Source organism: Lucilia cuprina, chromosome X (genome assembly GCF_022045245.1).
Source record: "Lucilia cuprina isolate Lc7/37 chromosome X, ASM2204524v1, whole genome shotgun sequence".
NCBI lineage: Eukaryota > Metazoa > Arthropoda > Insecta > Diptera > Calliphoridae > Lucilia > Lucilia cuprina.
The window spans coordinates 9,337,407-9,352,235 of record NC_060949.1 but is presented as its reverse complement, the minus strand read 5'-3'; the positions used below and the strand labels follow the sequence as shown (position 1 = coordinate 9,352,235).

The 14,829-nt window shown below is 29.0% G+C and overlaps 1 protein-coding gene across 1 annotated transcript in view; it reads right to left on the bottom strand.

Annotated features, from left to right (window-relative positions):
• Positions 1-2,169: 2,169 nt before the first annotated feature.
• LOC111675487 (protein BCL9 homolog) overlaps positions 2,170-14,829 on the bottom strand; it is a 61,417-nt gene continuing 48,757 nt past the window's right edge. The window contains exons 6-7 of the mRNA XM_023436255.2: positions 5,807-5,991; positions 2,170-3,912 (exon numbers count right to left, since the gene is read on the bottom strand). Of these exons, the coding sequence (XP_023292023.2) occupies positions 2,254-3,912; positions 5,807-5,991 (1,844 nt within the window). The 3' untranslated portion in view covers positions 2,170-2,253. The remainder of the gene's footprint in view (positions 3,913-5,806; positions 5,992-14,829) is intronic.

The following is a 14,829-nucleotide window of genomic DNA, read 5'->3' as shown; positions in this document are numbered from 1 at the left end:
TATTAATTAAATATTTTTATATTAATAGATATCTACTAATCTATAAGTATATAGACGAAAATTGAAATTTTGCACGCTTCAATATAAAATTTGAGGGGGTAAAAAATATTTCATATTATAATATTAAAAAAATCCGATAGATTCTTTAATTTATAGTTTTTTTTAATATAAACATATACAGTGAATCAACTAAGTTTTTTGCCTACCTTTTTTTAAGAGAATTTTGTTTTTTGTTCATAAATAAAATTCGAAAAAACAATTAAAAAGTAAATATATGTTTTCCAATTAAAAATAGAGATTGTGTAAAATGGGAAAAATTAGAAAAAAAATTAAAATATAAATTTTGGTGCATTTGTTGTTGCATTTTATTATTATTCATCAGAATTTGCATGTCAATAAAGTATTTTGCATATTGAGAAATCCGGTTAATTTCATTGGGGTTTTCAATTTATTTTTTAATTATTTTTGGAATTTATTGTTTTATTATTAAAAGGAAGAGTGTTAAATATTTTTCAATTGTGATTTGCAAAAATCATATCCTCATTGGTTGAAAATGTGATGTTATTTGTTTTAAAATGTTTAATGGATAATAATGAGGCAATTTCGATATAACAAATTAGTTTAGATTTCTAGAACAAGTGTAAATCAATAAAATATAATAATGAAATGTTTGATCAGTAACATTAAAAAATATAAAATAGAGTAATAGATAAAATGATTATTAGAAAAAACGCACTGAGTGCTCTTCCAAAATCTTTAACTGCCGAAGGGAGGCGACTTGTATCCAAGAAAAACTATTGGACTCCTGATTTATCTTTTTCAAAATCTATATACGAACTAGGAGCAACACTATGTTTAAATTTAGACCTCTAAACAGACCTTAGGTTGCTTGGAACCAATGTCTGTCGTGTAGTACAGGAAAAACACCAAATTTAGATATTTTAAAATAGAGGTGGTTATCATACCGTAATGTCAACAAAAGCAATGTTTTTCACCTAATACGAGTGTATGTATATAAAGAACCCAAATCAAGAATAACTATCCAGATCCAAATACGCCTACAGTATCTTATTCATAAAATAAAGAATTTAAAATGTGAGGTTTTAGCATTTAATAGTTCTATAGTGGTATATGGTGATGTCCCCATACTTAGAGTGGCTAGGATGGTACTTAATGTTATATTTATTGAATAAGAATCAATATTATACTATTCTAAATAAAATTTACACAATACTGCTCAAATAGATGGAGTTTCCGTAGTGTTGTTTTTGTTTATCAATACAAAATGACCAAAAACCCGGATTATTTTTGTTATGATATGGTCTAAATCCACTGATTATCTAATATATCATGTATCCAATTCAAAATTACTTATTGTTTTCGAAATTTAATGAAAGAAACGATAGATTTCATGTTAAGTCAAATATTGATAAATTCTGATAGGTATATAGGATAATAAATCGGTTAAGAAATGTCCAAATTTAGTCGTTCCACTACTAAAATATCTAAAAAATGTTATTCTAATATATAGGAGTAATAAAAATATTCAATTCTATAAAATAATGCAGCAATATTAAAAAAATTAACAAAAAACCTAAAAAAGCAAAATACTTTATTGACCCAAAAAATTAACAATACGTTCACATTTTATCAAAAATCTCGTTAATTAATATAACGATTTTACTTTTTATGGTAGAAAATTAAAATATAATATATTCTTTAAAAAATACAACAAACAAATTTCTTTATTTTGCTAAAAACAATTGTTCAAATAAAGTTTTATCTTAAAATTTATAAAATTGTACATAGCAAATTACTTAATCGATTCACTGTATATTTATTTTTAAATTTATTATACTAATTTAATTTTTATATCTTAAAAATTAATACTAATAATACATTTACACCATGAGTTTTTGATTTCTAATTACCAATACACATCTCGCTTTCTCTTAATTTGCAAATGCGAAAGCGAGCATTCGTTACATCTCTATTATATATCTCCAATAGTTATGGATCAATTTTGAAGGATTGAAAGCATGTCTGACATGTTTTGAAATCCCAAGACATCTAGCATTCAGAAAATTCTGATTTTTAGAAAATCTGCCAAAATATTACCAATTATTCTAGCAAATATCCCTTTTTTAAATAAATAAAAATCAATAAGTGTTGAATTCATATTAATTGTTCAAAACAATTGTTTTATTTTTTTAAATGCTAATATTAACATGGTTTAAGGGCTTAGAGCAAAATTTATTTATTAACAAAAAATCCGGCGTTTGGATTGCTATTAGGTGACATTGCATTTGGGGGTTGCTGTTGACCACCACTCGGCTGTTGATTTCGTGTAGAAGTGGCATACAGTTGCTGCTGGAAACTATGATATTGTTGAGCATATTTCAAGTCATTAGATGTTGGGCCAACAAATGGCTTATAACCCATATTTCCAGACCCCGAAAGAGGTCCACCAGGACCGTTGTTACTGTTGGGTATATTGCTGTTCAACATGGAATTGTTAGGCCCCATCATAACAGAATTTTGCATGGGGTTGGAAGAAGGGTTTTGATCATTTATTACGTTGCTGTTTGGTAAGGGACCGTTGTTGCCATTGTTTGGATTTAGATTGGGTGGACCGTGCGACATTCCCATGGGTGGGGGTTTATTATTCTTCTGTTGATACATGCCAGCAGCTGCATTGTTGAACATACCATTAGACGGATCATTGCAGTCTAACGATTCGTTGTCGGAGCCAGGAAATGGATTGTTGCCTATACCATTAGGGGGAATATTGCCCATGCCAGGATGTTGCATGCGTGATCCAGAATTTATTCCAACACTTGACTGCAATCCACCCTGACGCATTGGCCTCATGCCCCTAAGCATTGGAGCATGAGGTATATTCATAGGATCATGATTACCCATCATTCCACCACCCCCTTGTAATTCATCTTGATCGCCACCACCTACAGGTTGACCCATGCCACCCATTCCTGACATTTGATTACAATTTCCAAAAAAATTCATCTGATTCATGGAATTTACTCCCATATTATTATTTGTATTTGGCATTTTATTTAAATCACTTGGACCATTCATGGCAGGCATATCGGAGGGTGAAGCACCAGGACCAACTCCAGGTCCACCGCCACCACCACCTCCTGAATTTCCCATCATTTGGGGGTTAGCATAACGTTGGAGAAATTCCAGACTAGGAGGTACTCGCATATTATTATTATTGTTGTTTTGGGGCCTTACAGGCATATACTGTATGGTATTGGGGGTACTTGCTTTAACCTGTATGTTAGGAGAAACATTAAAGTTGCCAAAATTTGCTGACATACGGTGATTCATCATTCGATGCGAAGGCATCATGCCTGGGAAGCCTGAAGGCACATCCCTCATACCCATACCTCCAACTTGATTTGGATTAAAACCTCCCGACACACACATTTTTGGGTTTAGCAATCGCTGACAAATCGGTCCGGGATTGCCACCCATCATATTGCAATTACCTGGACCAAAAGGCCCAGGTACGGATCCAGGTCCACCTCCAAGGCCGGACATGCCCATATTCCCACCACCACCATTGGGATTTTGATTACAATGGTCCATGTTTGGATCAACTGGACCACCCATCATTGGCCCGCCCATTAGGCCATTCATATTTATATCGTTAACACCACCGGGACCACCCATTAAGCTGGACATATTATTCGGTGAATTTCCCACTCCTCCAGAATTGAGACCAACACCGCCTCCCGTTAGTTGCTGTGACATTTGTGCCAAAGATGATATGGGATCAAACGAATTTGACATTTTAGTTTGATTACTTCGATTACTATTAGGATTTAAAGGCATATTATCGTTACGTCGACAAAATTGTGGCGGCATTTGTTGCAGGTTTTGGCGCTGCTAAAAAGGATAATAAGAATGCAATGAAAAGATACATATTAAATTTTTAATCATAACGTAAAAATATTACTTTGCAAATAAAAATTAACACTAAAAATCTAATAGTTTCGGTATGAAGATACATGTTCCTATATTTAAATCTATTATTTCAAAAGAAACTTGGTAAACTATTAGCAAACCATACTAAATGTAAAGTATTATAAAGTTTTTTTGTTTTCATTCCCAATAAATACGTGCAACGAAATAGTCAAATAAAAATTGACAAAATAATTTTTATAAATTTAAGGAGCTATCTTGTGTTGCAGAACAGTAAAAGAGCCCTATGTTAATGTTTCGGAATGCAACGTTCCGGATTTGATCGAATGTGGCATATTTTTTTTAATTCTTCATTTACATAAACGAGCCAATAAGTCCATATATGGCTAATTAAGCTAAAATAGTTTAATTAGTATATAAACCAAATATTAATTTAGATTTATAAATATAAATGTAAAAACTATAAACAATAAACCCCATATTCATAAATATCTAATAAAGTTATTGATGGCTTATTGTAGGAATTTTTATGAAAATTAGTTAGTTTAGTTAGTTAGTTTGAAAGGAAGATGTATACACATCAAATTTGAAGAAATACACCTAGGCCTGTTTTGCGCTCCTTAACCAGTGCCACGGGTGGGAATCGAACCCACCACCTCCGGTCTACCAGACTAGAACACTAACCACTAACCTACCGGAGGCCATGGAAAATTAACAATTAATTACTATTCATTTTTGTTATTGGAATTTTGATGACCAAAAGAAGAAATTGAATGGGATGATAACGCCAATAAAAAAGTATTTTATTTGTTCCCGACAAAAATATGTTAAGAACAATATTGAAGCCTGATTAACGCTGTTATTGTAAAGGCTGTTAATATAATTTACAAAGTAATAAACATCAATGTTAAATGATGAATGTTTTAATAAGTAAAATGTTATTTATGTATAAACTGATAAGAGTAGTATGATTACTTTATCTGATATTTTAATTATACCAAGTTTAAATGGGAAAATAATTAATTAGAGAATTGTTTTTAAGCGTGACATAATCCATTAAAATTCCTACCAAAATATTTCTGTAATATAAACATTTTTAATGCATTTTAGAACAATACATAAAAGTTATATTTTACAAAGGCACACAAGTTTTGGCCAAAAATAGAATTTCATATGGGTCTATCCTTATAAATTTTGATAAAGAAATTTACGTCTACTTAACGATTTTATCGAGTTATTAGTGCTTATAAGTAAATTTTGACCTTCAAGTCATTTTCTGAAGGGGAGTTTGTATGGGGACTTAGGCTTTATGCCAAATTTCATCAAATTATCTTGAAAATTGCGCACAAACTTTACATGTACACACATACAGATCGACGGACATAATTAAATCGACTCAGAAAGTGATTCATTTTCTAAAGAGATCTTAGGGGATCATAGAGTCAATTATGAATGGTATTTTTAAACCAGTTATGACTGCTAAAACCATATAGTAGTACATATTGGCGAAACTAAAGCGGTTTTCAAAAAAAAATTATTCTCTTCACACAGACGAGCTCTGAGAGAATGAAACAAACTTGTGAGAACTAAACGCATTTGTGTGCTGTGTGTGCTTCTACTAATACATTCTCACCAGTTAGGTCTTTACTACTATATGGCTAAAACTGTTTTTCGGGTGACCACTTGTTTAAGAGCTACGCGAAAACGTGCAAAGATATTGACTATTTTCAATACCAAACAAACTTTACCTATAAGTGATAGTTATATAAAATTTTAACTCACACATCGGGAGAGAGATGTGTGGATACCTTTATAATATTGCTTCTTAAATATATTGTTTTCAAAAAAGTATAATTACCTCTAAGCTTGAATTTTGATTTTTAAAACTGTTGGGTATATTCTGGGAGTTAGCACCTGACGTGCCACCAGGTGTGAAGTTTAAGCCAGGGCTGGGAAACCTCGGTTCCATAGCAGAGTTATTGGGAATATCATTTATTAATGGACTTCTTGACCTCTGGGAATTTGGTCTGGTGGATTTATGATCTGTTGTAAAAATAAAACAATGAAAAAATTTTAAATCGATAAAATAGCAAAATTTGTTAACCTATATAGAATTCGGTTTGTATATAAAACAACCATAAAATGTATAAAGCAAATTTTAAATAATTATAAAACGGCAATTAAAACCATTTTATGTATGAAACTGAGAAGAAGCAATCAAAAATAATGATTAGTTATTTCTAATTTAGTTTTGTTTGCAAAGGTGTAGCAAATCAAAAACACAGTCAATTATTTTTGTCAAGATTTTATTTAGAGTTTCGTTTTCTGAACCTCCAGAACTTAATATCTTTCCGCCAATGGCTTTGAGGGTCTTGATGAACCATGTCTTGGCCGAGATACAAATAAATATTTATCGCTTAGTTTTTTTATTTTACGCATAAACACAAAACATATCTTAGAGTTAGTAATGAGGCATGAAATATATTTATGTCACTGATGCAGTTATTACCCCATGCTAACGGCCTAACTATAACATTCATACACTAGCTTAAGCTTAAGTAACTTTGCGAATACATATAAAACTTATCTGACAAACGAAATGGAAAGTGTTATGATTTTATACTCTTATGTTATATAAGCGACTTTGTAATAAATTTGTTTTATTTCTCCTTTTTTATATTGTTCTACACTCACTAATCTCTCACTGATCCTTATTATATATAACTATGTTTTTGATATATTAAATTTTAAATTAACACAATTTATTACAAAATCTAAATTTCACAATGTATCACACAACTGACCACAATAAAATAAATATATTTACTAAAATGTGCAAACACTTTTCCTTCTGAATTTTGAGAGCAAGAATGATTCTGCATTAAACTATCTTCTTAGTGCATTAAAAAGTGTTCGTTTTTGAAACTTTTATTGTATCTACTTATTATCATTTTATTTTCCTTTTGGTATATTAAAATGTACTAAAATTTAACAAAATTATTCGAATTTAGGTATAATATAAAAAGAAACTAAATTTAATAACATATTTTGTATGCAAAATTAATAAATTAATTTGTTAAATTCTCTAGACAGTCCTTAGCTTTGATATCACGCTTTTTTAAACTTTAAACATTCACATTTACTTAAATTAATTTAGCTTTATTTAAAAAATGTCCATAAAATTACCTCACAAAAGTATACGAATTTTTTCTGTATTTCATATTTGACTATATTATACGAAACATAAAAATTAGAATCGAATGTTTTTTTGCTAAAAATGTTTTAAGGGGTAACTATCAACCGAATGGATATATTTTTGGACTATTTGGTCCACAATTTTGGAGTATTTGTGCCATATTTTCATATAATATCACAAATTACGATTTTTGACCATATTTGCCATTTTTTTCCAGAGATAAAACCAAAATTTAATATTGGAATTTAATAGATTCCTTCAGGTATCTAAAAATAATAATCTTTGTTTTAAGGATTTGTTTTTAAACATTCCGTGATATATTTTTGGTATCGTTCTTCTGTTTCTAATTGAATTATCTGGATCTTAACTCCCTTTTCGTACCACTAGGATCGATATTTTCCGACAAAGTTGGCTAGTATATATAATTGTAGATATTAGCATTAAAATATTTTAAATTTTCAAGACATCGTAGCGGTGTACAACTCCAAAACATGCCTTAACCAAACGTCATTATATTTTTATTTTAGTTTTTATTACTCATAACATTCACGATTATGTTGCCCATTACAACAAAACTGTATGTAAAAAATTTTGGGCTTATTTTGATCATAGTAGATAATATTTAAACAGATATCAATATTTTTGAGTTAGACCATAATGATATGGTGACATTCAGCCTAGAGGCCATTGGTTATAAAAAGAATGATTCCACTATATTGAATGGCGTTTCTTCCAGGCATGCTTTGGAGTTATAAACTTCCACAATATATTGAAAACTTAAAATGTATAACAGATGATATCTAAAACAATATATAGAAGACAAGTTTCCCAAAAAATTTTTACCCTAGTATTATAAAAATGGACTTGAGTTCCAGTAAATTGAATTAGCGATAGAAGAATGATTCCAATAATATATCTTGGAACGTTTAAATACAGATTATTGTAATAAAAAATATTATTTTTATACCCAAGGGGTATATTAATCCCAATAACAAATTTTGGTTTTATCTCTGAGAAAAAGTAGAAAAAAATACAAATATTGCCAAAAACCGCCATTTTAATGATATTCCATAAAAAGATGGTACAAATACTCCAAAATTGTAGACCAAATGATCCAAAATTACATCGAATCGGTTGATAGTTACCCCTTAAAACAATTTTTAGCAAAAAAAAAAAAAACATTCGATTCTAATTTTTGTGTTTCGTATAATGTAGTCAAATATGAAATACAGAAAAAATTCGTATACTTTTTTAAATAAAGCTAAATTAATTTAAGTAAATGTGAATTTTTAAAATTTTAAAAAGCGAAATATCAAAGCTAAGGACTGTCTAGTGAATTTAATAAATTTATTTATTAATTTTGCATACAAAATATGTTATTAAAATTGGTTTCTTTTCATATTATACCTAAATTCGAATACTTATGAGAGACACTGTATATTGTTTTTGTAATTTTTTAACTTAGCACTGAAAAACATAAAATTGAGCCTTTATAGTGATTATTTAGTTTGTGTATCCAAAATTAAACTCAAATTTGCTGGCAGGAATGTACTAAGAGAGTTTCGTCAAATTTTATTTGCTTAAACAAAGATCATCGTTGGGAGACTTTTCGTTCGGTTTTGACATTTCCTTAAGCTAGCTTTTGTACATTATAGTTGGGCCTTAAGATAGAAACTGATAAGACTAAACCCTTCAAACATTTAGATGACAAAACTGTTGCTCATCACGCCAGACGCCACGTTAGATAGACTTCTGGACATTGTCAGATGAGAAGGCACATTTTACAAAAACTAAATATATTGATAGCGAATTTATGTCTTCCAGAAATGTACTTTTAAGTTACTTTCGGATGATAGTTAGAAGAATATATCCATTTTGCTTGAACAAAAAACATGACTGTTTATTTTTTTTTTCATCTGGAAGTATACGTTTTAGTGACATCTGAATGATAGTTAGGTGAGAAAACACATTTTACAATAACAAAATACATTGTTTCCAAATTTGTATATTTTTTGTTTGTATATTTATGTCACTTCTGTAAGACAGTTTAAGGAGTGTACACATTAATGTTGCATTTTATTAATCTGGAAGTGTACATTGTAGTCACATCTGGACGATTGTCAGACGAGAGCACACATTTTACAAAAACAAAATACTTTGATTTCTATAAATAAATAATTCAAAATTTTTTCTAAGTTCAGTGGTGTTTTGTTTATTCATTGTAAAACTTGAATTAGTTATTGAATTTAATATTCAAAGAAAAATAGTGTAATTAATATATTGTGAATCTTAATTAGTAAAAAACAATATGACAGTGTAGTGTTCAAAAACAACTGTTAAAGGTTTTGTTAATTGGTGAAATTTATTATATATACACCAAAAAGTAATTACCTTCAAGGATTGTATAAATAAAATTAAAAAGTAAGTGGTCATATTTTACATTAAAGTACTATTTAAGGAATAAGTTAACAAACTCTAAATGGATTCCATTTCCATGATTTTTAAACCAAGTCTAATATGTTTAATTAAAAATGTTTTTATAATAAGTTTTGTCTCTCTCTTAATTGGTTTAGGAGTATAATCATTTAACCTATTAAGATTTATTTGAGTTAAATTTTACTTTTCAATATTTTTTAGACTATTTGTACGTTAAGGTCTTGTTTCTAGATTACGTATGATCACTTTGAGCTAAAACTTTACAAAATACATTAAAATTTTTACTTAAAGTATTTAAACGCTACCTGGAATCATTATATTCAAATTAATATAATGTTTAAAACATAAATTATTTTTTGCCTGGTCACTTGACATGAAATTGCCCATATACGATATTTAATATTATAATCAGATACTTTAAAAGTACAATTTTATTAATTTTCATATAGCGTTGTATTTAATTATTCTAATTATAGGTACTTTTTAGCTATTAAAACCAGGTTTTTCTATTAAAATTAAGCATGTCCTTTCCAAGATACTGAACTTGAGTATAAAGTTTTTGAACGTTAATAACTCCTTAATTAGAAGAGATCAAACAAAAAATAGTATTGCAGTATTAGGGCTAATTTTGTTTGCTGGTTTAAGCGCCCAATGGAGGTGGTTTAAACATGTGCAAGTAATGCAAAAGTGTAAACAGCTGATGCCAAAAAAATTAATAAATATTTTATTAAAATAAGCATTAAAATGTATATATCATGGGGACTTTACAATATATTGTTTTGCATTAAATTTAAGTTTTCATTGATGTTCATATTACATTTACAATTGTCTTCTTCTTTTTTATGAAATATCCATTGTTTTAATAACAAACAGTGACGTTTTCTGTTGTTTTGTATGGCTACACTGCAAAGTTTAATCCTGTACTCAAAAACATCGAATGGGATTAATATAAGAATCAATTAATTTTCAGATTAACTAATCTGGTTATTAATTGGCATTTGATTGCCAACTTAAAAACCCGCTCTTAAAGTCAAAAACAATATTCTGTTAAGGGTCGTCAAGGAGTTTTTATTGTTAGTCACTGTAAATAATTTTAAAAATAATCCATGACTTAATAATTTTAGATCATTATAGATGGTTTAATTCCAAGTTATTTTAATGCTTAAAAAACTTTCATAAATTGACCCAAAACAATAAATTAAATAATTTTTAATTGTTTAAATTTTTTTAGAAAACAGTAGCTAATATTGTACTCCCTATTTAAATACTTCTATCCGAATTAAAATATAAAAAGGGATCTGCTACGCGGTTCCATTAAAATTTCGATTATTTGCAGAAAATGTAAAACAGGATCTGAAAGAAACTTTGGTGGGAAATGTATTGAGCATAAGAGAATCCTAATTTTATTGCTTCCTAAAGTATAACAGGTAATTTCAATAAATACAAAAGTATGTATATTCAATATTAATTATAATATTATTTCTGTTTATTTCGTTGAAGGATTAATGCGTTCCAAAATATAACTCTTACAATTGTGTACCCAGTTAAAAGTTGGAGGATTAATACAGATTTTAATAATAATTTAATAATTCTAAATTTTTCATACATATGTACTTTTTTAGTACATATTAATTATACCCTTCACCTTCGTGAGAAGGGTATACATATATAAGTTTGTCATTCCGTTTGTAATTTCCATAATATAATTTTCCGACCCTATAAAGTATATATATTCTGGATCCTTATAGATAGCGGAGTCGATTAATCCATGTCCGTCTGTCTGTCTGTTGAAATCAGTTTTTAGAGGACCCCAGATATCGGCGAGATCCGAATCTTCAATAATTCTATTAGACATGCTTTCGAGAAGATCGCTATTTAAAATCAGCAAAATCGGTCGGTAAATAACGGAGATATGTGCAAAAATCCGAGACAACCTCTGAAAATTTCATAAAAAAATTGTTATAAAAGCAACAACAACACCGTATATAGAAAAAGATGTACACGTGTGTGTGTAGATGTATTTTATTCAGCTGTGTATTTTCTACTAAAATACACAGCAAAAAAATATGATTTGCATTTTTTGTTAAAATAAAATAATTTTCCCTTTTGTTTTGCAAATATATTTTTTAATGAATAGAAAAAAGTATTTAAAACGCTTTCAATTATATGAGAGTAGATTGTGAGTTATTGTACAATAATTTTTATGCGAATAATGTAAGTTTGAAATTTAAAACTAACACAAATTTTTTCCAAGTGCTTTTTTTTAAACAATTTTTTTACGATAAACAAAAACAAAATCTACGTCTCGTCAATGCTTACCAGCAATGAATACGAAAGTGTTGTTGTTTTACTCTTGCTTGTATACTGTTAAGAGCAACAACAACGTATTGCTAGTATTAAGCGCATATAAGTGTATAGAAAACACACTGTCTATAGCTAAAAGAGTACCAAGCGCATAGGGCTAGGATGCTGTTGGCGTCATTGCGTTGTTACTTTTGTTTTTCTGTGTTTTTCGTTATGTATGTTTAGATGTCTGTTGGTTTAGATGCCTTGTGTATTTTGTGTTTTATTTCGTTTAGCATTGTTGTTGTTCTTTTTGTTTAGCTTTTGATGTAATAATAATGTAGTCGGGAAAAATTTAAAATTTATAAAAGATCTTTAAAATACACTATGGTGAAGGGTATATAAGATTCGGCACAGCCGAATATAGCACTCTTACTTGTTTTTGTTAAAATTATTTTTATCTCTAATATTTCAATATCAATTATTTCAATATAACTATAAAATTACATTTTATATTTGATCCTTCGACCCCGATCAGGTTCACTGGTCGTGAAAAAAGCGTTAGAATGAAAATGAATTAGAAACAAGGCTACGGAGGTACATGAAATCCATTGAAGAACCGATGATAGATGAGATACCGATAATTCTGCAAACTGCAGAGCAGCAAATAAATCTTTTCAGATATATTCTTTCAAATATTTTGGCGAATAGTACTAGTAAACTTATTGGTCTGTAAGATGTAACATTGTTATCTGGGTTATTGGGTTTATTAATCATAACAATCCCAGCACATTTCCATTGCAAGGGAAAGTAACTCAGTCAGTTTTAAACTAAACATTATTGTTATCTTTTATAGGTTCATTCCTTGCCTTACGTCGTTTTATATATTTCGTTGCTTTCCACTATAATAACTCATTGACTTTCGTTTGCTGGTATTGAGGTTTTGGAGAAAGTTACAAATTTGGTCGTTTTTCAATTTAAAGAGTGAAATTTTAAGATCTTTAGCATCTTTATTTAAAAGTTGTTTTTGATGGGGATTTCTACTGTTTGCCATATTTTCGTCTCTTCTTCTTTTTGGCGTTAATGTAATTTGATTGTAGTTTGTTTTTAATATTTGTGTGCTTAACCATATGTGATTGTAGGAAAGTATTGAAACTGGCTAAAAGGGGTGTGTGATCAGAACTAAGTTTATCAATATCTTCGATGTGTAACAATTGACTAGAAATGCCAGAGTAAACTGCAAAGTCCAAAGATCAGGTATTTTTCTGGAATCTGTAGGTCAATAAGTAGGATTTTCCGTAGACAACACGGAATAGTTATTATTAATTAAGTGTTTATAAAGTTCACTTTCCTTAGGGTTAACCAGTCTGGATCTGCATTAAAATCTCCATCGACGAAAAATCTTGATCCTAAGCATTTAAAAATGTTTCTAAATTGTTGACATTTAACAGAAAATCTGAGTGGAAAATATATAACACAAAATGAAATGTCATTTAGATCATATTTGACCTTTATACATGCATCTTGAAGATATGATTATCCTACTTCGTGTAACATTTCGAATTTTATTGAAGTTATTAATATTGCACCCCCAGCATGTGTTCTGTCATACGGATGATTTGATGAAATTAGTTCATGTCCTCTTATTTTAAAAAAGGATTTACTGGTATAATGTCTCCCCGACAATAGCATAATATCTATATAGTGTAATTTAAGAAATAATTCTACTTCATGTGTATGGTTGGAAAGACCGTTAGCATTCCATATTGCAATATTTAAATTTAATTGCATAGTTAAGCTATCAGAACCGTCATCATATTCAATAGTTTGTTAATTCAAAAGAATTTTGTAAATGTAAATTGTTTTTGCTTATTTATTAATTTTTATTTTTTAAATTTTTCACAGGACAATTGTTGTTATTTTATATTATTACTTTATTTTTCACTTTAGAGGACTCAAAATTCTGTACGTTTGCACTAGATTACGGTCAATGGCACTAGATAACGGTCAATGGCAAAAAAAAAATACAAATAAAATGGATGAACAGTAAACAACTAAGAGTGTTATATTCGCCACAGTCGAATATTGTAATAAAAAATATTAATTATATAAAATTTATAATAATTTAATTTTTCAGAATATATCATGTGCAAAAGAAAAGAATCAACTACGCTAAACGAAATAAAAGGCACAAAAAACAAAATATACGAGGCAATGAAACCAACCTACATCCAAATATACGAAAAAAAAACAAATGAAATGAAAAACTATGAAACCAACAGACATCCAAATATTCGAACAGAATCCACACAAAAAAACAAGTGAGATTGTTATATTCGAATCTTATATACCCACCATCAAACCGTATGCCATAAAAGGAATGCTCCCCTGACATCATGATCACTCATCAAATAAGCTGACCCTTTTTCAAATTTTTTTTACCGTTTTGGTTTATACAATCACGTTTACATCGAATATTGTCGATTTACTCTCATTTTTATGTAAAAGTACTTTAAAATTTTGTAAAAATAAGTACTTATATACTTATACAAATTTTATTTCACATTCTAGAAGGTACTATTTTGTATTGTGAAAACTGCAACACTTATACATTAAATGTTATAAACCAAATAAGAATTATATCAATTCATGTTTTTTTTGTATTCCATATGCTGCCAAAAAAAAGCAATGAGTCTTTATGTTAGGGATAGTCGTAGTATTGACTATTTTACGCAATAAAATATTAGATGATGCAAATGACACTTTAACAAATCATGCTATTTTTAATATCCTCCACCACCATTAGTGGTGATAGAGGGTATATAAGTTTGTCATTACGTGTGTAACACCAAGAAATATTGTTATAATATGTAATCTTATAAAAATTAAAGATCTGGCAACTCTTGTTGTTCGTTGTTTTATCTTGTCATTTATCTTATTTATTAAAGCGCACTTTTATATTAGTT